The sequence below is a fragment of the Varanus komodoensis genome, unplaced genomic scaffold (assembly GCF_004798865.1).
Source record: "Varanus komodoensis strain SLA01 unplaced genomic scaffold, ASM479886v1 scaffold1, whole genome shotgun sequence".
NCBI lineage: Eukaryota > Metazoa > Chordata > Lepidosauria > Squamata > Varanidae > Varanus > Varanus komodoensis.
In genome coordinates this window covers 27,321,436-27,343,504 of record NW_025335268.1, presented here as the reverse complement: position 1 = coordinate 27,343,504, position 22,069 = coordinate 27,321,436, and the positions used below count along the sequence as shown (strand labels likewise).

The following is a 22,069-nucleotide window of genomic DNA, read 5'->3' as shown; positions in this document are numbered from 1 at the left end:
CTGCTCTGTCTGCAGGGCTTTGCCTGGTAATTATGGCAGACTGCGATTACGCTTTTTACCAAATACCCATGCATGTGCATCAGGTGCTGTGAACATTCCTGCATAAACAAACTTTTTCATACCTCATGGCAGGGTCTGATTGCTCCATAAGCAGCTGCCTTATCCTGCCATGTTCTTGCTTCACTTAGCCCTCTACTGCCTACTGTGACTGGAGTAGCTTTCCAAGGTCCCACACAGATGTCTTTTCGCACTTTTTCAGCATAGATGCCAGGAACTGAACCTGAACATGCATGCACCTGAGCTGTACACCCTCACCATAAGGGTGGGAATATACTTTTCTGTGTATAGCCTAAATAGAACTGAGGGTTCAACTCACCTACTAAAAGCAGATCATTTCTCCGAACTTGATTGTGTACATACACAAACTGGAACCTCCCCCACGTAATTCTAAAGATGTATAGGGCACGTTTTAATCCAGTTATGGTATTAATAATCAACTGTACCCTCTTGTCTCTGAAGGAGAAAGAAGATACAGGCTTCTATCAAACCTGGGACTCTTTTTATCATTGGCTAGCGAAACGGGACTATGCATAGACTTAAATATGTTTATAGTTTAACATAAAAAGAAAAAATGTGGGGGGCTGACACAGTAGGTCTGCTGTTATCGATTACTGATGCTTTTTAGGGGTTTTTTTTTTGCTTAGGTATATATTAAGAATAAAACGTATTCAAAAAATAATAATCAACTGTACCCCCGTCTGCAAGTTTAAATACTCATAGATATTGTTCTTATTCATAAAGAATTTGGCCTCCATACAGCTTTGGGCATGGCATAAACAGAATCATAAATTAGGAAACACCAAGACTAATTAATGTTGTTCAGTTACCCAGAATTGCTCTTTAGTTGTTCATTCACTGGCAGATTCTTAGGTTGCATGAGGCTTCTGGAGGATATTTTCTCCTGTGTGTAAGGGATATTCATAACCACTGCAAGAGACTTCTGGATCACCACAATTTTTTGTCCAAATAGTTATACAATTTTACCCTTCAGCTCTGGCATAAATGCACACATGCAATCACAGCATACTTGAGCGGGCACACTCCAAACATTTTGTTACATCAGTGCTCCTTTAGAGCAAAAAAGAAACAAGCTACGCTGACATGAGCGTGGCTGCCCCAAGCCATAGCTGCAGAGACAAGATTGTCTCACCCATTTACAAACTGTGATTCTGCCCAGAAGACTATGCATTATGCAGACCAGACTTTTCTGGAATATGGGGCAAGAATGAGATGTATCACTCCATCTCTTTTTCTGGAGCAAGTTACCAGTACTCTCATACTGTAATGTTTATTTATTAATCTTATTAGATTTATATCCTGCTTTTTCTTACAATGAACTCGAAGTGGCTTACACAGTTCTCTTCCTGCTCTCACTGTTTCAAAGGTGCAACCTGTTCTCATGACTCAAGGCAACGAATCTCTATATGGATATGTCAAGGCTACAAATATGAGTCAAAGTCTTTAATACTTTCAACATTGACACATTTCATTTTACACCTTAGTTAAGAAAACTGACTATAAGGCTGTTGTAGCCAATTGGAACTTGTCCCTTGGAGTCAATCGATTCTGGTTCAGTGTCAATGAGATAATCCCAATATACAGGATTTCACTATACAGTGGGCAGTATAAGACTTGCAGACCTAACCCCATCAACTCTTGAAAAGCAAAAGACAGGCCCTTTTATCCACTTTATACGTGGGCTGTGTTCACACAATACAACAAGCAATGCTGCAGACTAGATGGCCCGGGAGGCCCCTTCTGACTCGCTCTGTTTCTATGTTCCTGTGGTTCACGGGTTTTTACCATGACGACCTGACAGCTGATCAAGTGGTTTCTGTTGCTGTGGTTTCCATCCTCCCCACCTAGTCTACTCAGTGCTGACAGATATCTCATCAGCCACAGTGTCTGAAATTCAATCCCAAGGTGTATCACCCATCGTCCATGTCACCCGCCTCTTCCTCACAGACTCATAGAGGCTGGATGGCTAGAGTGGGTCCTAAAGTGGCTGATCTTTCCAGAGGACTCTGGGAGATGCATACCAGGACTGCAGAAATCAGGATCCTAGGTTCAGGTAACACAAGCCATGGTGGTATAAAAACCAAAAGACAAATAGTTGTTTCTTATTGTGGTTTCTCAAGCTAAACTTACCATGGAGAAATACCACTAGGTTTCGACGACATGACCAACCAACAATGGTAAAAAATTTGCAATGGCTTGTTGTGTTGTCTGAACAAGCCATAATCACGTTGGGTTGGATCTGCAGTCATTCTTTTAAGAATGGAAGGCTTCTGTTTGACTGATGAAGGATTCCAATTCATTAGAGCACTTCCACTGACAGGACAGGTGACAAGGTGATCTTCCCTCCATTCTCTGCAGATCTCCCTGCTGCACTGGACACAAAAAAAGGATTGGGAGGATTGCTCCAGAGGATTGGGAGATCTCCAGGAACAGTGAAGGAGGCAGTTCTGAAGAATGCAAAAAGAAAAGCTAACCACCACTCTTTGCTTTCTGCCAGAGTGAGCATGTGAGCAGAACTGTGGATAGGCAATGCTCCTGTGGCCAAAAGGAACCTGGGTCCAAGTAACTGAGTGCAGGCTTACCAAACAGGCTGCTACAAGTCGGTCCTAGCTGCAGCATTTACACATTTCCACTCTAAATCCCATGCACACCTGCACTCTGGTTTCCGCTTGTGGTAACCTGAAGAGCATTTTGCTACTTACACAAGGCCACTTCTCAATCCCTTGTTTCAACCTTCACTACCGGATAGCAAATGGACAGTTCTTCACACTGTGAAATCTCCAGGGCTCCCTATATCGGACTTGTTTGGGAACATGTAAATCTAGTCTCCATTTCGTTTATGTTTTCAATCCAACCTCCCTTTTGATTATACAAGCAGACACTCAACTTATATGAGAGTTTATTTACCTTTACTTGATTGTATTATTATATTTCATTTCTAAACCTCCCCAAAGTTGAAGCTCTTAGATCAATTTAACACCATTAGTGGATGTCCAAAGGGCATATATGGGGACAGTATGGTAGGACCCCCCTATCCGCCGGGGATATGCCCCCCAGGTGGATCCCTGAAACCACGGATAGTAGTGGACAGTATATATAGTTGAACTTCAACTTTTGCAGGTTTAACTTTTGGGAATTCGGTTATTTGCAAGTTTGCCATCAAAAATTCAATGGAGGTTTTTGGAGGTTTGTGGCCTAATTGTACCATGGATGGTGCGGGGGGGGGGGGGGGGGGTGAGAGGGAGGAGGCCTGCATGGGCAGTGCTGTGTCTCTCCACAGACAGCCACTTCTGGCAGCACCACTGCTGGCCCAGAATGGGGTGCCCCCTCCCTGCAGTGAGGGCAGGGCAAGTGCTGGACTCAGGACCAGGCGTGCGGCTGCATACAAGGCTCATGATGTGATGCAGGATGCACTCCCTGGAATGGGCCACACTCTAGTGTGCTGGGTCTTGTTTTCAGACCATGGTAACTGTAACAGCAGGTGCAACGGGGGGGGGTTACTGTATATGCAGCATCACAACTTTCTCCAGTTAAACACCATCTCCCTAATTAACAATGCCCGTTTTTAATCTGAATAAGTAGTCTTGGCTCTAAGGTTGCCAAGAAGCTGCAGTGAACCTGCAACAAAATCCCCAGGCGGCTGCATGGTTCCTATGTTCAGAGAGCTCCTTGGGTTGACAAGTCTGCAACCTGGTTCACATGTCATGATGGCAAATAGTGGAGTATTTAACCCATGATTCACAGGGTCACCCATCAACTGCTACTATATACTGTAAACTTCCAATTGGCACGATCAGAAGTTGTTGGCATGACATATGAACCTGGACTAGTGGGTTGTTGCTAGATCACAAGGTTTAGTTCCTAAACAGCCCACTGGTTTGTGTTATAACATCACACTGACAATCTCTGATCACATTGATCAGAGGTTTTTACAGCGTAGGAAAGTGGTTTATATGCTTCCTGGTCAATTATAAGTAATTAACACATGATTTGCCACAAATTGCCCCTTCCTGTTACTTGTACTCATCCAATTCTCAACTTCCACAAATCAGACAGGAAACACTTTTGATTGCAGTCCTTTACAATTATACTAGCATTTATTGTTGCTATGATTCTTAACACACTGAAAAAATTACTTGAAAGACTGAATTCCCAGATCTTGTCAAGTTTAATTTTCAAAAGACATTTTAAGCTGGGTCCTTTTGAGATCAAGTATTTGCTGTAGCTTTTACATCTCTTTACAAGTCATCTAAGAAGAAATTATGCTTTCTGTTTCCCAAACTGCTGTTTCTTCTGAAGGCCAATATAATGGAATCACTGTATCCCATCATTTCCACTCCTACAGAGGCAGCTAATACTTATCAAAAATTAGTCTTGATCATACCAATTCTATTTAAACAATTCATTTAAATATTAGCTTTTGGAGCAAAATGCATTATGTCTTCAGTTGTCCTCCATAATCTAAAATGCCACAACCAGACCTTTGGAGGGAATGTGTCATGTGTGTCTTTCTAACCTGTACTTGCTTTAATTCTTCTCTTTTTTGGTTTGCCTTCCGGTTTGTTTTCAGGGCATAATTAGCTAAAACTAGTGTTCTAGGATTAGGTTGCTGTGAGGAGTTCAAAAACAGTTTGTGCACATACCTATATAAACAGATATTAGGCATACATAAAACATTTGATGTGAGAAGGATGCAGGCACTGCATTTCACACCACAGAGGTAGTACTTTCAGGATTAACACGCATCAGTCTTGAAGCATTTCTCAGCTCTTGCAGTTGCTTAGCTGGTTTCCCAACTCCTTCCTCAAACCTCTTCTCCACAACAGGAAGGACAGTTTCATAAAGAAAAGATGCATTTTGCCTGATGAATGCTTTCTTTTCAGGGTCCTGTTCACACCGTAAACTGTAATCAACATGCTGGACAGCTACAAGGATTATCTCCACCAGACTTTCCAGCAAAACCATATGCAGCTCTGGAAAGTAGAGTTTGAGAGCTTCCTCCAAGAAGAACATGGTCTGTTTGGTGAAAGCCACAACAGTGTAGCTAAGATTCACCCAGCAGTCATCACCAGTGTACTGATCGAAATTGGTCACGCCACAGCTTCTCATCTCCTCTCTAAGCTTTCCTAGAGCTTCCGGGGTCATCAGGTTCATTTTCCTCCACATCTCTTCAGAATTACGATGCTTTGTGGCCTCAATTATGATATCTTTGCAGCTCTGCAAAGCACCTTTGATATCCTTCACTAGTAGGGCGTGAATGATGAATGTCAGATCGAGACCAATCTCACTGAGCTGGCTGCAGTGTTCTTTTGCCACCTTCAACAACAAGGCACATTATTAATTTTACTATTATACCTTAAGTATTATCTTCACATCACAAACAGCAGGGGAAAACAAGACATAAATTAAGCAAGACTTTCAAAAACCTTACCATCTGCCCTTCTTCATAAAACTTTTCTATGTCATGAGAATATAACTAAAAAGGGCTTTAGAAAGAAAAATATGTAACATCTGTATCATGGTGTTAAGTACAAAGCTAAGTCATAGATGCTGCAAACATCCCTGACTCAAAGGCTCCCAGCTTCTTATTCAATACGGAAATAAGTGCATAGACAGATTAAATATAGAATTGACATTTGAATGCCACTGCACCCCAAACCAAGCTTTGTGCTGCCTTTGTCATATATCAGCATGATTTTCAGTCAACCTGAAGGCAATCTCAGTACTTTATCCAATCTGCTCATGCAACTATGTTAAATAAGGAACTAGGAATCAACTCTGGTCTATTTCTGAGCTCAATCTTCTCCTAACTTAAAGCAGAAATACTTAAGGTCTAACCAACTAGCAAGATTTATTGAAAATATTAGAAGAAGTTAGTTGCAACCGAGTTTACGTAAAGCAGGGGTGGGGAACAGATCCAGCCAAGAGGGCTAAATTGTCACTTTGGGCACCCTTGGTGCTGGACCCGATCAAAGAGTGAGGCTCGCCTTTCCCATCCTTTTTCCCAAACCCCACCCTGGCATCACTGGAGTCCCTTTCTCCATGCAGGAAGAGAAGCACAGAAGGGATCACTCTGTGCAATGAGAGCATGTCTCACCATAGTTGCCGCTAGAGAAAGGAAGTCTTTGTCTAGGAGTAAATAGTGGGTGAGGACTGTGAGTGGGCCAAGGCCAAAGAAGAGAAATTAGTAGGCAAGCTGGGAAATACCCGTGGTCTCGATACAGTTCAGAGGGTCGTGACCACAACCTTCAATGCCAGCACTGACATGAACCCTGCTAGCAAGGCAGAGGGAGGTATGCCCCAGCCTTTATGTCCACTACTGCCCTCAATTCTGGCCATAAAAAAGGCAGCCTATATTACACTGCATGAAATGCAATGGTATCCAGGATGCCATTTCCAGACAACCTAAGAAGCCATCCTGTTCCCTGCAAAAGATAATTTTTTCCGTAAGAGACTGGTGGTGGCTGGACAAGCTGAGATGTGATTATGTCCAGGCAACCTGATCCAGCTGTAGGATAAATTAATTGTTCAAAATTTATCACTACCACTGCAGCCTGTCCCGAATGCAAGACTCCTGGTAGTATTAGCATACTATGGATTGACACAACATTAAAACAGGCATTACAATGTTAGTCTGTACCCTCATTGCCATTTGTTGGTGCCTGCGATCATTCCTGCTTGTGCAACTAAAGGTATTTTCATACAGTATTCCACGAAGTACAAATTACTTTTTCTTGTCAAGCAGTAGTCATCCCTTACTCTCCTACCTGCACAGCAAAGAGTGCATTATAAATTTAAGCTAAGATCAATGATAGCACAACACCACAAAGACAGGACATATGACTGGGCCTGCTCTCTTCTGCCTGGTCTTAAAGGGGTGGAGCTTTTTAATGCTAGAAGAGCAAGAAATGCAGGTGTGTCTCTTAGAATTATGCAACAATCCCTTCAACATTACAGGTGGACTAACAAAGAACTAACTTCCTGCCAAAGTGAAGAAGCAAGTGGTGCATCCAACAAAGCTCCCACAGTAATTTCATATTTAGATTAAGGAGTTTGGGATGTGGTAACAGTCACCAATCTAGATGGCTTTAAAGGGGGATTGGACAAATTCATGGAGAAGGTGATCAATGGCTACTTAATGGTAATCATACCATGTGCTACCTTCAGTATCAGAGGCAGTTTCCTTATGTACACCAGTTGCTGATGAACATGGGCAGAAGGGTGCTGCTGCACTTATGTTCTGCTTGTAGGGGTCTCCATGAGCAGCTGTTTGGTCACTGTGTGAACACAGTGCTGGAGCAGATTGACCCTTGGTCTGAAAAGCATGGCCCTTTCTCTGTTCTAATTATATACAAATAAAATAGCCTATTGAGAGCAGAAAGTTGGGCAAGATGATTCACTGGTTTCCTTCCAGCTCTCTGTTCTATCTGGAAAACTAGGGAAGTTATAATGATGACAAAGCTGTGACCTGGCGTATTTGAAGTGCAGTTCATGGCTTGAGCTCCTCTGACACTTTAGAGCACTTTCTTCTTACCTTTACACACTCAGCAGCAGTAGATAAGCTCTCCTTACTATAAAACACCTGCTTACTAAATGCATCCACAAACATCCTCATAGCAGATCGAGCCCAGACAACAAAAGCAGAGTAGCACCCACTGTTGCCAGCAAAGTCTGTCTCAAACTCCCTTGCAGTCTCTAACAAGCTGGTGAAGAAGACATGGCAGAGCTTGTGAATGTACAGCAGAGTGGCACCTTCAATACGCAGCTGGCGGATGGCTGTGTGAACAGCAGCTTCTCTGTTCTTAAGGAAAAGTTCACATGCCTTTGTTGACTGGCCCAGGCGGATAAGCTGGGAAACAGCTCGACGTGTAGCTCTGGGCCCGCCCCGTAAAGACCTATCAGGAGACAGCTCAAACACAAGCACCTCAGTGAGTTGCCCGACTCTTTCATCCACTTTTGCTCGTAGCTCTCTGACTAGCTGGGTCACAGGTTTATCTGCCAAATACTCATTCAGCTTATCTAACAAGTCAACTGCCCCTTCAAAGTCTCTCTGAGCAATGCAAACATCCAGATCTTCAGGCAGCTCCTGAATCCATTCTAGGGAGAGATCCACTGTTTCTTCCTCTGGCATTGTCTCCTCTTCTTCATCCTCCTCAAAAGGATTGGTGGGCTCTGGGGGAGTTGAGGGAGGAGCCCATGTTGGGACCTCTTGCTCCAGTCTCCGTTTCTCACTGAGAGCACGGTTCCTCTTGGTCTCCTCCAGCACTTCCAGCCACTCTTTTTTGATTTTGGCATTTTCTGCTTGGAAGATGCGACTCTCAGGGAACATGAGCAACTTGAACATATCCTTCATGGGTGGGTTGTCCTTGACATTGACTACAGCCAGACCATCAAGTGGGTAGAGGGCATCATAACGGTATGTCCCACGCCGGTTGGGCAGCCATGTGGCCACGAGCAGGCAGTCATTCATAAGGAAAGCATGCACTTTCTGGATATGAACCATGTGGTCAGCATCATATTCCACCAAGTCCCCATTGTAGACCAGGTACTTGCCAGGACTCTCCGGAAGCAGGTCTTGGCAGCCCTCCACTTTCTCTAGGAGAGTCGTAAGGGTTCGGTGACGGCCCTCCTCGTTGGCTGAGGAGTCTTTGGCTGAAAGGGGAAGGAAGGGGTTGGTGTGAGGATCGGCTGCAGCTCGCCGGGCGCCCCCCAGGGCCGAGTCGTCCGCAGCACTGGCCTGCTGAAGCAAAGCCTGGGTGACGGCTTCCATGATGCCCTTTTGCTCGGTGAGGATATGACTGAGTTGGTACATTTCGCTCTCCAGGTAACTGATCTCGCGGGCCGTCTCGATGAACTGTCGGTAGTTCTGGTAGACGTTGCGCTTGAGGCTCTGCGCCGTCTCCTCACTCAGCGCCTGGATGCGCTGCCGGTGTTCCTGCAAGTCGCGGTCCCCGTCCGACTGCTGGGACAGCTGCTTGACGTACTCTTCGGCCGCGTAGCTCCCTGACTCCAGCTGCCTCCTCAGACGGCTGCTGCCGCCGCCGCCACCGGCAGCCGCCGTCACCTCGCCCAGAGAGAGCGCCATGTCCGAACCGGAGCAACGAGAGACCGAGGGCCAGAGAGGAAATCCGTGGCCCTAGCAACTCCACTGCGCCTGCGCCGAAAATAGAGCGACATAGACGGCGCGACGGAAGAAGCGCCGCGGAATGGCCAGTTGATAGCGCGATCTGCGTGACGTGCTTGTTTCCTTCGAGACAAACACAGAGGCGTAAAAGTTAGACGGACACGCCGGGAATAACTTCCGGGGTTTCGGAGCGCCGTGCAAGCGCTTTACCGAATCGGGGGTGGGAATGGGGGGCGGAGGAAGAGGGGGATGCCTGTGACCCTCAACTGTTCGGAGCACGCGCTGAAGTTAGAAAAGTCCGCTGCGAGTGGCCGAGCGAGCCGTTCGTGGAGCTCCTTCTTCCGGCGCCATGGACGGAGACTTCTTGCTGGCGCTGCGGCTGCAGGCAGAGTGGGAGGCGGAGGACGACGAGGTCCAGGCGGGCAAGGCGGCTTCCTCCTCGCCCTTGCCGCTCTCGGTAGTGGACAAATCCTGGGAGCTGCTGGATCCCAACCCGGACGTGCGAGGCCTTTTCCTGCAGTTCAACGAGAGCCTCTTCTGGGGGCGCCTGGCGGCCGTGGAGGTCAAGTGGAGCCCGCGCATGACGCTGTACGGTGCAGGCGGCGGCGGGGTGCAGCTCTTGGGATGGTCCGCTGAGGAAACGGAGCTGGCTCTCCAGGAGCGATCCTAAACGCGCACTTGGACGGGTGCCTTCTCCATACTGCGTCGGGGGAAAGAACCGCGGGAAGATGGCTCTCTCATGCCTCCTCCCAGTCGATTTGCTAAAAGTCCCGGGGTGGGGGGTACCCCAAATAGTTTGGGCTTTCCCCAAGGCCTTGCTGTCCCAACTTGGGGCCGATCCAAGAGACACAACACGGTGCGCTTGGTCCTAATAAAAACATTGGCTGGCTCTTTATTACGGCTAATTAGCAAGCAGGGTGAGCCAAGTGCTGATGATACTTCGACGTCGTTTTATAGACAGCCTAAGGAGGGATGTACAGGGTGTTTCATAAAGTACGCAGTTTTTAAAAATGCAATAAATCAGCCAAAATCCAAGCAAAATTCAAAATTTTTATTTAACTTCATTCAACATATAATTCGATTTAATAATGAAAAATGATACCGAGCATATGTCCACCTCCACTTTCTCTGCAGGCAGTCATCCGATCGTTGAAATTAACGATAACTCTTTCGCAGACATCCCTGTCGATTTCACCGATTACCCATACGGTTTCAACCGGGCGATTTTCTGGTTGCAACTGACCCAGATTCTTCAAATTTCTGTACTAACCTCGAAACTGTTGTTGCGCTAGGGGCATTGTCACGTCCAAAGATCACGCGAAGTTGACAGACAGTCTCTGGGTAGCAGTCCCCATTTTTGTAATGAGTTTTCACAATAAGCATGCGTTGCCCGATACTGAACCGCTCCATGGCTACTAAATGGAAAAACAACAAATGGTCTTATAATTGGAGTGATAATAGATAACGAAAATGATAGAAACAGTGTTGACAATCTTCAAACAAAAAAATACCGCACAGTTCAAAAACTGCCTACTTTATGAAACACCCTGTATAATGCTTGGAACTGTTGTAAATCGGTAGTATAAAACGGCAGAGTGACTAGCTATTTAGACTGAAGAAGGTGTGATTTTTTGAAAGTTTTCCCTCATTTAAAAAAAAAGAATCCCACAAGTAAGTTAGTAGATCACAGTGAAGATTGTTCCACTCTGTTCTCTGCTTGATTGGCTTTCCTTTAGATAATTTGAATAAACAAAATAGAAGAATATTGACATTTTGGTATATCTACTTTTCTCTGAAATGATATGGTCCATTCTGCTTCATGTGTGCATGAAACTTGGACGCTAATTATCAAATGCAGAATATTTTAGGACTATTATTATTCTGTACCACACCAACAGTCCATAGAGCTCTCTGGGCAGTTTACATTTCCAAAAATAAAAACAAATATATATTTCCAAATACATTGCCTTTTCAAATGCATTTTACAGTAATATGCTGTAAATTTATATGAAATTTATCAAGTCAGAATTGTTATAGTTGTGCTACATTTGCTGCAGGCATGCTGTACTTTACTTTGTAAAAAAAACCAAGCAATTTCATTTCCTTTATGTTGGTGTGATCAGCTCATGAATGTTAGTACTGGCAGTATATGCTGGTATAAGGCAGCTTTCTGGGTACTATGTCAGAAGAGAGAAAGTCCAATAGAAAACAAACCTGGATTGTTTGCATTTTTTATTCTAGATGTGCAGGAGTTTGCTGCTATGAAGGCCGTGGTGGAATGTGCTCCATCCGACTTAGTGAACCACTCTTAAAATTGCGACCAAGGAAAGATCTTGTAGAGGTATTGTATTTAGAAAAATCCTGCAGTAGGTTTTCTTATTTTAAATAGCTAAGGTTGTGCTGGGAATTTGCTCTATAGCATTTTTAGCCCCTCATCACTTGACAGTAGTTGCTGTGAGTGGTTATTTGTAAGGCTGAATATGATAGACGTGGTGGGCCTCTACAAGGCCCTGCCTCCTAGAGGTCCAAACTTGCCCCAGTATCCCCCAAAATATTCAGTGGCCACCACCTTCTGATTTGCAGAGAACAGTAGGGCTTTCTTGTCACGGTCTTAGCTGTGAATTTCATAGCCAGGATATGGATTTTGATATGCCAACCTTAAGATATACCTGCCTTACACTGGTAGTTTAAAAGATTAAACATATATTTGTGGAATATATAATATCCAAAACAAGTAGTTACCAGCTGTAGAAATAAATCATTCTAATAGCATGACACAGCATCTCTGATCTCGCTAACTCTTTTCCACAAGGTCCACTTGTCCTATTCCAGGAAACTAGTTTGAACTAGTTTTCAGTTGTGCTCAGAAAAATTTCCAATGCAAACTGGTTGTTTATGTTACATGCTAGCAGGTCATCTTAAACTCCTGGCGACCCTGTGAATGAATGCCTTTCGAAATGTCCTGTCCTTGACAACTCTGTTCAGCTTTTGCAAACTCAAGGATGTGACTTCCTTTATGGAATCAATCCATCTCATAATTGGTCTTCCCCTTCTGTCTTCGACATTCCTTAGCATGATTGTCTTCTCCAGTGTGTCTTGTGAAAAAAATCAATGGGTATTGAATAATGTCCTGATGTGCTAGACCAAGGGTGGGCAGCTTGTCGCCTTCCAGAAGTTTCGGCCTACAAATCTCATCTTCCCTCACCTGTGGTGAGGAAAATGATGGGAACCCTACACCAAAACAACTGGAGAGCCTCATCTTGCTTACTTCTGTCTTAGAAGGATCTCATTTAGCTTTTTAATTTATTTGTATCTAATAAAATTAAAAAATACTAATTTTGTTTCAATACACAAGTATTTGTCCTGAAATATTTGAGGGGAAGAAGTGAAGCGTGATTACTCTGATTCAAAATTTGTATAAGTGGAAAATGTTACTAGAATATTTGTAAAACTGTGAAGTCAATCACAAGCATTTCTTGTATACTGTGAAATTTTAAGAAGAAAAATCATACGCAGAATAGTTGACACCAATTAATTTCAGCAACCCAAAGAATTAGGGTTGATACCATGATCCACTGATAACAACTCATCTATTTCATTAGTATTCAGCTATCTTGCATTTAGATAGCTGAACTACCTTCATTTTTACTTTCACTGTTAGTCCATTTCAGCCTGCGACATGAATATTTCCATGACGTGTATATGTTGTTTTATGTATTTCTTAAAGATAATCATCTGAATGCACTAATTACAGATTGGAAACTCCCCAAGTTTGTTTTGTATTATGTTTATAATTGACTTGTATTAATTCTACTAAAATATTTATGAAACAGAAAATTGTCCATAAAAACATGATATAAAATTTTCTGTCCCACATCATTTGTTGCAGTATCAAGTACAAAGTTGTCATTGTGCTAATGCTCATTCTTGTTAGTGCAGGGACAGTGTTAGACACTACCCAGGTTGTAAGCAATGTTCAAAAATACTTACTGGAGTTAAGTTATATTAGCTAAGACTGTAATCAGAAACACAATCATTAAAGTGTATCCACACTGAGTACAGTCTAAAAAATGTGCTTATGGTTGCATTATACACTGATTTTGATCCTAGCTAAAATAAAAGCAGAAGTACTGTGTCTGAACTGTTACGAAGAAGGAGGCAATGGATGCAAGAAGGTTTTACAGTTTATTTTTAATTGACTTGACCTATTTCTGGTGATTGTCAACAATTATATGTAAAGAAACACTGTAGTGTGCTGGTTTGAGTATGTTTGAGGACCTGGGAGTTCCAGGTTCAAGTTCCCACTTATTCACTAGGTGACTTTGGACCAGACACTCATTCTCAGCCTAACCTACCTTGCAGGGTTGTTGTGAGGGTAAAATGGAAATCCGTAAGCCCCCTTCACTTTCTAAACAAGAGCAAAAGGTGGGATGTAAATACAGTATAGTAGTAATAGTAATAAACAATTGTTATCTGTTAGGATAATATCATTTTAATAATCCAGTTATTGTTTTATTGTAGACTCTCTTACATGAAATGATCCATGCCCTGTTGTTTGTCACAAATAATGACAAAGATCATGATTCCCATGGCCCAGAGTTCTGCAAACACATGAATCGGATAAATCGTTTAACTGGAGCCAATATTACGGTAAGTATTCCCTTAGGTGGACAGTAGTTTTTAAGTTTCTGAATATTTCAAGTACATCTTATTTTTAAGGCTTTGTGTCAGGATAGCAGATCACAGGCTAGTGTGATAACAAAGTTTAGCAGAGTTGTGTAAGGAAGATGTAGCTGAACATGCAGCTTTTTAAAAAATGTGCTTAGATAACCAGAGTGACTTAACATTACCTTTTCTAAAGAATTCCCATTTTTCAGATAGTTTTTTTCCTTCATAATGCTGCCTGGGTAAGAACATTAAAAATTGACGTGTTTGCCTGTAAGGCACCTTTTAAGATTTAATTATAAGGAAAAGTTACATTAAGGCTACAGTTTTATATCACTTGCCTGAGAGTAAACCTTCTTAAATGCAATGGAATTTACTTCTGAGTAGGCCAGTATAGGATTGCATTGTAAGTTAATATTGTTTATGATGAAAATGTTAATTCTATTTTTGGTCACAGAAAGGGTAGAATTTGTGGAGTTTATCAGTGAAGAACAGCAGGTGCAAGTGTCTTAAACTGTTAGCATTCAAGTGCATGAAACTGAGTGCAGTGTTGCAGTCCTTAAGAGCCTGGCCAAGCAGTCTGAGCTGTTGCAGCAGGGGCAGCCATCTGAGCTGTCATGCCTGTCAAGCAGCCCTGAACTTTCATGGTTTTGCCCAGTTGTGATATCATTGCAGTTCTGGCACTGGTGGCTATGTAAAGGTGGAGCTGAAAGAAATTAGGATTCTTCAGAATGCCTCACTAATGGAAAGAAACTTGCTTGGAGACACCAGTTTCTTAAGATTGTGCTTTGGGTTGTATCCAAACCTGCCTGCCCATCAACAGAACAGAAACTGTTGGCAGAATCAATTTCCCCTCCTGTGTGTGTCTCACCATGCTCTAGAGATGTTGTCAATCTTCCAGAGCAAATTTTGAGGGTGGGGCTAGATGGGGGAGAAGACCAATAGGAAATCCTATTTCTCAGCTGGAAGCTGGATTTAATGTTGAATCGTTTAACTTGTAAATGGAAACTCCTCTCAGGATGTAAAGGGGCTGAGAGGAGATATTTCATATAAATCACTCAATTTAAAATATGGTGACAAGCAAGTTGAGCAGGTTGGTATCTTGACTTCAGTAATTTTTCAGTGCAAAATCAATGGCTTCACTGCAGTTTGTTGGCCTGAGAGCTGTGTGCTCACTTGGATCACTCCAGTGTCTATTGAGTAACACAAATGAAGATAAATGTTCTATATTTGAATGTTGTGACTTTTTTGTTTGTTTGTTAATGTTAGATCTACCATGAGTTTCATGATGAAGTGGATTCCTACCGCCAGCACTGGTGGCGTTGCAATGGCCCATGTCAATACAGAAAGCCATATTTTGGCTATGTGAAGCGTGCAATGAATAGGGCACCTTCCGCAAATGACTTTTGGTGGTCTGAGCACCAACAAACCTGTGGGGGTACATTCACCAAGATCAAAGAGCCAGAGAATTACTCAAAGAAAAACAAAGAGAAGAACCAACAAGCAAAAATTCTAGCTGATGACAAAGGTACATGTATCTTGTTTTGTTCTTTCCCAGCTGAATATCAAGAGTATTATGTACTTAACCATGCCCATAGCAGTAGATATAGTAGCTGGTGTGTTGGCACATAAAGCTAATCCATGATATGGCTTGCTGGATGTTGGGTTGTCATCTTATATGAACCTAGCTGCAATAATGGAGAACCCATGCTTTGTTGTTGGGTTGTAAACCTTTGGTTGCATAAACTATGGGTTATGTGTGAACCCAGAAGCATGGGTTGTTTCACCAGGCTACAAAGGCAGTGAGTGAGAATGACAAAAACAAACTACTCCACATTCTGTCACTCACTACAGTGCTGCAAAGGCATTTAGGACTTCGGGAGGGAGGAGGTGAAGGAAGGAAACAAATATTGAGGGACTAAGAAAATAAACTGCACTTTCTTCAATCTTATGCCAGACAAACCTTGGGTGGTGCAAGAAACCACTAATTAATGTTATGTTTAAACCAGGTCAGAATTAACTAAGAAAGTGGTTAAGATTTTTCTCAGTGGCTATTCCTTCTAGAGATAGTATAATAATACTGATTAATGTTTTCCGTGTATATATGACTTTGTTTTTGTATAAATGGGAAGTTCCTGAGTATTGATTTTCTAGATGTGTCTGACTTCTGTTTAAGTGGCACTAAGAATGCCTTGGATCCTAAGTAGTGTGAGCAAAAGAAAATGTGTACAAATAGACTTTCGTGTCCCCTCCTTTACCCTCTGTGACCCCCCAATTGTCTACAAAGGGTTGAGTTGCCCTTCTGAGCAGTGAGAGATGGAGAGCAAGTGGTGTGGCGGGAAGGTGCAGTTTCTGAAAATCACAAGGAATCTTTGCTCAGTTTGGAGCAGTTGCTTTCCAAGCTGTCCAGCGCCCAAGCCTTCAAAGTTCAGGAGGGTTTCTTACACCTCCAGAAAGGCTGTTTGGGATTGGGGAGAAGGGAATGAGAAATCTTTGTGTGAGCTTTCTTTTGCTGATGCTACTTAGGAGGCAAGCCAGGATGTCTGAATTGGAATACTGCATTACTGCTGCACTGATTAATCAATACGAGCTCGAATCTGTTGGAAGCCTCGATATAATGTGGGGCTATGGAGTTGGAATCGAAAGCAATCATTGGGTTGCCAGAGTCAGGGTTGAAGTTGGTAAAAATGTACTGATTCCCAAATATTTTAAATCATAATATAAATATGTTAAAATTTCTTATGTCACACATATAATAATTTGAGTAATCTTTTTTCAGGTTATATTTTCAGGATATACAGTGGTACCTCAGCTCACAGAGGCCTCAGTTCACTACCAAATTGGGTCACAGACTGAAATTTCAGAAAAAAATTTCCTCAGGTCGTGAACTCCGCATTGGGTAACAATCGCCATCGCACCCATCTTCCCTGCATGGGTGCGATCACGGTCATGCTCAGGGGGGAGATGGTCGTGATCGCACCCATCTTCCCTGCCCGAGTGTGAGCGCACCCGTTCATGGTCATGCTCGTGGTCACGCCTGTGCAGGGAACATGGGTGCAATCGTGGTCATGCTGGGGGCAGGGGGGTAGATGGTTGCGACCTTTGTTGGTCTTTGTCACTTTGCTTCATATTTTTGTGATTAAAAAAATAGTTACAGAACGGATTAACCTTGTTTACATTGAACCGTACGCGGAAATTTGACTTGGCTCACGACCAATTTGGGTTGCAACCAGAGTCATGGAACGGATTAAGTTCATGAGCCAAGGTACCACTGTATTTTAATTTCATATAGTACTGAAAGCAGTGCCAAGAAAAAAAATCACAATGGCAAAAAGCTGTTTTTGAACATTTTACAATAATAGCAGATGGAAACTATTATGAGTGTCAGTGTATTATAGAAGATGATTGTGAAAAGGCATGTTTTGCAAAAATCAGTAGTTTCACATTGGCAGTGAATAATTAGCATATTTCTGTTGTTGTTGTTAGTCGTGAAGTCTTGTCCGACCCATCGCAACCCCATGGACAACATTCCTCCAGGCTTTCCTGTCCTCCACCATCCCCCAGAGTCCACCTAAGCTCACACCAACTGCCTCAGTGACTCCATCTAGCCACCTCATCCTCTGCCGTCCCCTTCTTCTTTTGCCGTCTATTGTTTCCAGCAATTAGGCTCTTCTCCAGGGAGTCCTTCCTTCTCATTAGGTGGCCAAAGTATTTGAGTTTCATCTTCAGGATCTGGCCTTCTAAAGAGCAGTCTGGGTTGATCTCCTCTAAAACTGACTGGTTTGATCGCCTTGCAGTCCAAGGGACTCTCAGGAGTCTCCTCCAGCACCACAATTCAAAGGCCTCAATCCTTTGGTGCTCAGCCTTCCTATGGTCCAACTTTCATAGCCATACATTGCAACTGGGAAAACCATAGCCTTGACTATACGCACTTTTGTTGGCAGGGTGATGTCTGCTTTTTAGTATGCTGTCTAGATTTGCCATAGCTTTCCTCCCCAGGAGCAAGCATCTTTAAATTTCTTGGCTGCAGTCCCCATCTGCGGTGATCTTGGAACCCAAGAAAATAAAATCTGTCACTGCCTCCATTTCTTCCCCATCTATTTGCCAGGAAGTGAGAGGACCGAATGCCATGATCTTAGTTTTCTTAATGTTGAGTTTCAAGCCAACTTTTGCACTCTCCTCCTTCACCCACATCAAGAGGCTCTTTAGTGTCTCTTCACTTTCTGCCATGAGAGTGGTATCATCTGCATATCTGAGGTTGTTGATATTTCTTCCAGTAATCTTAATTCCAATTGGTGATACTGTTATATAAATAAAGGAGTCTGAGTCGAAGGTACCACAGATTGAGGAGTCGGATGCAAAGGTTTTATGTACCAACTTAACAGCCCTGATATAATGTTTTTATGTTTTATTGATAAACCATTTGAACATCTGGGTTTTTTATTTTACTTTAAAACGTTTCCACCGCAGTGTCTTAGATGGCTTACAAAAGATTAACAAAATCAAATTCCCCATAAATAAAGATTGTGGTTTGGTGTTATGAAGAGAATCTGGGAATTGCAGAATTTCCACTCTACATAACTCCACTCCATAAGAGTTCATTTTGTGACTTAAATGCAATTGAAAGCCACATGCCCCATTTTCCCCATTACTACACACAGGAAACTGGTGTGTAAATTGCCTTCAGTGTTCTCTGAAATGTGGCAAATTTCTGCCTCCTCTAGATTTAATAGCTCTATCTACTCCAAAAGCTGTTTGGGTTTATTCAGCTTGTGCTGATTGTACACACACACACACACACACACACACACACACACACACACACACTGAAGGAGTGTGCTACTTACATCTGATAATGTGAACTTAGTTCACATAATAGTTAATCATTGTGCATGATTGCAATAGCTGAAAATAAGTATTCGCATTAAAAGTTAATTCTGTTTTATTTGCAGGAAGAGCTCATGACCATACTATACAAAACATTATTCCTTTCAGTGGAAAAGGATATGTTCTTGGAGGAAAAAGCAGTTTGACCTCATTGGAGAGAACCTCAGATGCAAGCAAGCACAAGAACAGAGAACTGCTCAGATCACAGCATCATTTACCAGCTGGCTTGTCTAGAACAAACCCTAAGGGTGAACTAGAATTTGAACAAAATGTTTCAAATGTAAATGTTTCACCTCAGTTTTCTTATGATGGGGATAAGAATAACTTTGCTTCCAGAATCATGCTTCCTAAGGTTTCAGTTGCTAACAAAAAAGCTTACACTAATGTTAATGGCTCACCAATTAAAAACAGTTCATTTCATGGAATGAGATCAGTTTCAAGCCCTTCATATACATGGAATTCACCAGCAAAGAGGACAATAGAAAAAAGCATTTCTGATCCAGTTACACTGACTCAAAGGTCTCAGACTGCATCTCAAGGAAGTAGTGGCATGCCCAATGGTGGACCACCAAAGCGGGCAAGAATGGAAGACTCAGTCGCCTTTGAAAACTATTTTATCAAGAAAAAAGATCCAGAATGTACTAGCCTTTCTATGAAAAGCAAGGCCAAATCAACAGTTTCAGAAAGTTTGGCTGCTCCTGTCAGTCATCAGGGCAAAAGGGTTTGCTGCCCTGTCTGCCATTCTGAGGTTTTGGAAGCTAAAATTAATGAACACCTAGATTCCTGTCTAGGAAACTCCTAATGTGCATTTTATCTTAAAAATACTGCTTTGCTCAGGGTTTGTCTAAGTGTTTAATGTTTTGTGATTTTATATCTGCGGAAAGTAAATATGTATGATATCATCCTATTGAAGTGGATCTAAGATTGCTAGTATAAAAGTGCAGTGAATAACTACTTAGTAAGATGGAAGCAAACAGCTTTGGAGATACACATATTTCTTATGGCTAGAAAAGGTATCTGAGTTCTAAAGAAACAATTACACATTATTTATGACTTTTCATAGACTTTATTTTTTTAAATGAAACCTAAACCTTTAGCATGATCAAAATTCTGACATGTTTAGTTCCGAGGATTATATTTTGAAGATTATATTCATCTGCCAGCCAGTAACACTTGAATTCATAAACGCTTGAAACAGTTGATATCAGTGGGATGAAATCAGTACAAATTAAACTATCCTGGTTTTTAATCACTTGGAAGCTATCCACTTTGTGACAATAAATAACAGCTATAATCACACACTTGGAAATTTCTCATACACTTTAAAATGATGGTACTGACCCTAAAACAGCACATGTACAACTTACTTCAAAATACTCTTCTCTGGCTGCCCTCAGCTGTTTATGTGTGTGTATTGAAACACTATTTGGAGCAGCTGCTGCTTGTCTAACTAGTTATTCAGGACACTCTCCACTCTTAAGAACAGTGAGCGTATGACGCTGTCACCTATTACTAATGGTATCCAATTTTATGGACTGGGATAGTGCAAGAAATCACAACATTATGTGACCAAGTTCTTTTTCTAGCTCCAATAAATGCTATGCTAGCTTTCCAGATGTATTGGTCTACATCTCCTAGGATCCTGGTTATGGCAACCCATGCCTAGCATGGTTAATTATAGAAATGAGGCAGTGTACAAAAAGTGCGCTCAGTGTGTGGAAAAGAGGCTACCTGGGCTTCTTTGCCTTCCCTGATTGTGCAAACCAAGCCAGAGAACAGGCTACCTTTAAATACTGCCATTTCTGTTGTGAGATTTGTTTCCATGTATTGTTTTCCATAGATTGCAGTTTGATCACTCTGTGTAAAATACACCAGGACACTACTGAGAGAATAAGCCATATGTTATGCTGGAAGATGTGCAAGTGAATGAGCCTCAGTCCGGGTGTATTTCCCACCTGGTTCCTGTGGTTGTATTCTTGCTATATGATCTGTTATTGGTGAGCAGCTGCTTTTGGTTTGGAACTGACTATAAGCAACTGCCCAGGGCTTGAGAGATGTGTCAGGTCTTCAAGTGGCTTCAGCTGGGAATTAGCAGTGAGAAGAAGTGATGTTCCTTTGTTTGCTTTTCTGAATCTTTCCTATAATAGATTGTTCCTTATCAATCATATTTTTCATTTAGAAACATACAAACAAAGTGAGTCAGGAGGGGTCTCCCTGGCCATCTAGTCTAAACAACCGCGGCCCGGGGGGCCCCCCCCCCCCTCTTCTCCACCCCCCCCCCCCCCCCGCCCCCTGCCAGCTCTGTTCACAACATGCCCACCGTGTGCATGTCTAGTCTGTTCTTGAACACCCTCACCGATGGGGCCTCAACCACCCGCTGTGGAAGCCCATTCCACACCCTCGGGGTCCTGACTGTCAGGAAGTGCTTCCTGGCATCCAAATGGAACCTTGGCTCCCTGAGCTTTGCTCCACTGGAGCGTGTCCTGCCTTCCTCTGCAGGGGAGAACGGGTCTCTACCCATCTCCATGTGACATCCCCTCACATACCTGTATGTCACCAGCATATCCCCTCTGAGTCTCCTCCAGGCTGAAGAGACCCAGTTCCCTCAGTCTCGCCTAATGCAGCTTCCTCTGCAAACTAGCCACCAACCTTCTGGCCCTATGCTGCACTGACTCTAACCTGGCTATATCCTTCCTGTAACTAGGGGCCCAAAACAACACAATACTCCAGTTGTGGGCACACTAGAGTCATATAGACTGGTAGTAATACCTCTCCCGAGCTAGAAGCCACTAGATTGGTGGCAATATTCAGAAGCTTGTGGGAGAACTTCCACCTTCCATGACATGTTGACCTGGTTCACACAATCAAGACAAGCCATGGTGGCTCATTGTGAATCGTGGAATCCGCCAGGCATGATTTACACAATTTCTGCCAACTAGAGTTTATTGTGTTATCCAGCATGGCTTGTTGGAGGGTTAAACAACTCTCAAACCATGGAGCTTCTGTAGGGTTACTTCGTGCACATTGCCTGGGTCCATTTGCCAAGTTGTCCATTGAAAAGCCTGAAAACAGAAAAAGTGACAAAGTAGGTGCAATTTAGGGAGTAATTTCTCCTCGTCAATATGATCCTGTGACTTTTGTTGAAATAAACCTCTGGAGTGCCCACTGCCTTTTCAGTACTACTTTAAGAATCCAGCTACTTTAGAAAGGAGAGACACTGGCCCCTCCACTTTTCAGGGCTTCTTTTTGGAGCACTTGCTGTGAGTACTGCAGTTCACTCATGGTTGTTAAAAAAAGTGAAGAAATATATGCAAA

The 22,069-nt window shown here is 42.8% G+C and overlaps 3 protein-coding genes across 7 annotated transcripts in view; 1 reads left to right on the top strand and 2 right to left on the bottom strand.

The window, feature by feature from the left end:
- Nucleotides 1-4,141: 4,141 nt before the first annotated feature.
- On the bottom strand, nucleotides 4,142-9,195 carry EXOC8 (exocyst complex component 8). Its single transcript, XM_044420495.1, has 2 exons — nucleotides 7,613-9,195; nucleotides 4,142-5,394 (listed from the first exon to the last, which is right to left on the bottom strand). Exons 1-2 carry the CDS (start codon nucleotides 9,161-9,163, stop codon nucleotides 4,786-4,788), a joined length of 2,160 nt encoding a protein of 719 aa, XP_044276430.1. The 5' UTR covers nucleotides 9,164-9,195; the 3' UTR covers nucleotides 4,142-4,785.
- Nucleotides 9,196-9,340: 145 nt separating this feature from the next.
- Nucleotides 9,341-20,370, top strand: SPRTN (SprT-like N-terminal domain). 2 transcript variants are annotated; one of them, XM_044420419.1, is made up of 5 exons: nucleotides 9,341-9,790; nucleotides 11,444-11,543; nucleotides 13,724-13,852; nucleotides 15,137-15,395; nucleotides 18,820-20,370. In XM_044420419.1, exons 1-5 carry the CDS (start codon nucleotides 9,552-9,554, stop codon nucleotides 19,554-19,556), a joined length of 1,464 nt encoding a protein of 487 aa, XP_044276354.1. In that variant the 5' UTR covers nucleotides 9,341-9,551; the 3' UTR covers nucleotides 19,557-20,370. The 2 variants fall into 2 exon arrangements, with proteins under 2 accessions (XP_044276354.1, XP_044276362.1); XM_044420427.1 differs by lacking the exon at nucleotides 9,341-9,790 and adding an exon at nucleotides 9,803-10,119.
- EGLN1 (egl-9 family hypoxia inducible factor 1) overlaps nucleotides 13,593-22,069 on the bottom strand; it is a 55,913-nt gene continuing 47,436 nt past the window's right edge. For 3 of the 4 annotated variants that reach the window (XR_006413775.1, XM_044420442.1, XM_044420473.1), the window contains one exon: nucleotides 21,680-21,816. The gene's annotated coding sequence lies outside the window, so the exon portion shown is untranslated. Of the gene's footprint in view, nucleotides 13,611-21,679; nucleotides 21,817-22,069 lie in introns of those variants that run through there. The other variant, XM_044420456.1, reaches the window with a different exon arrangement.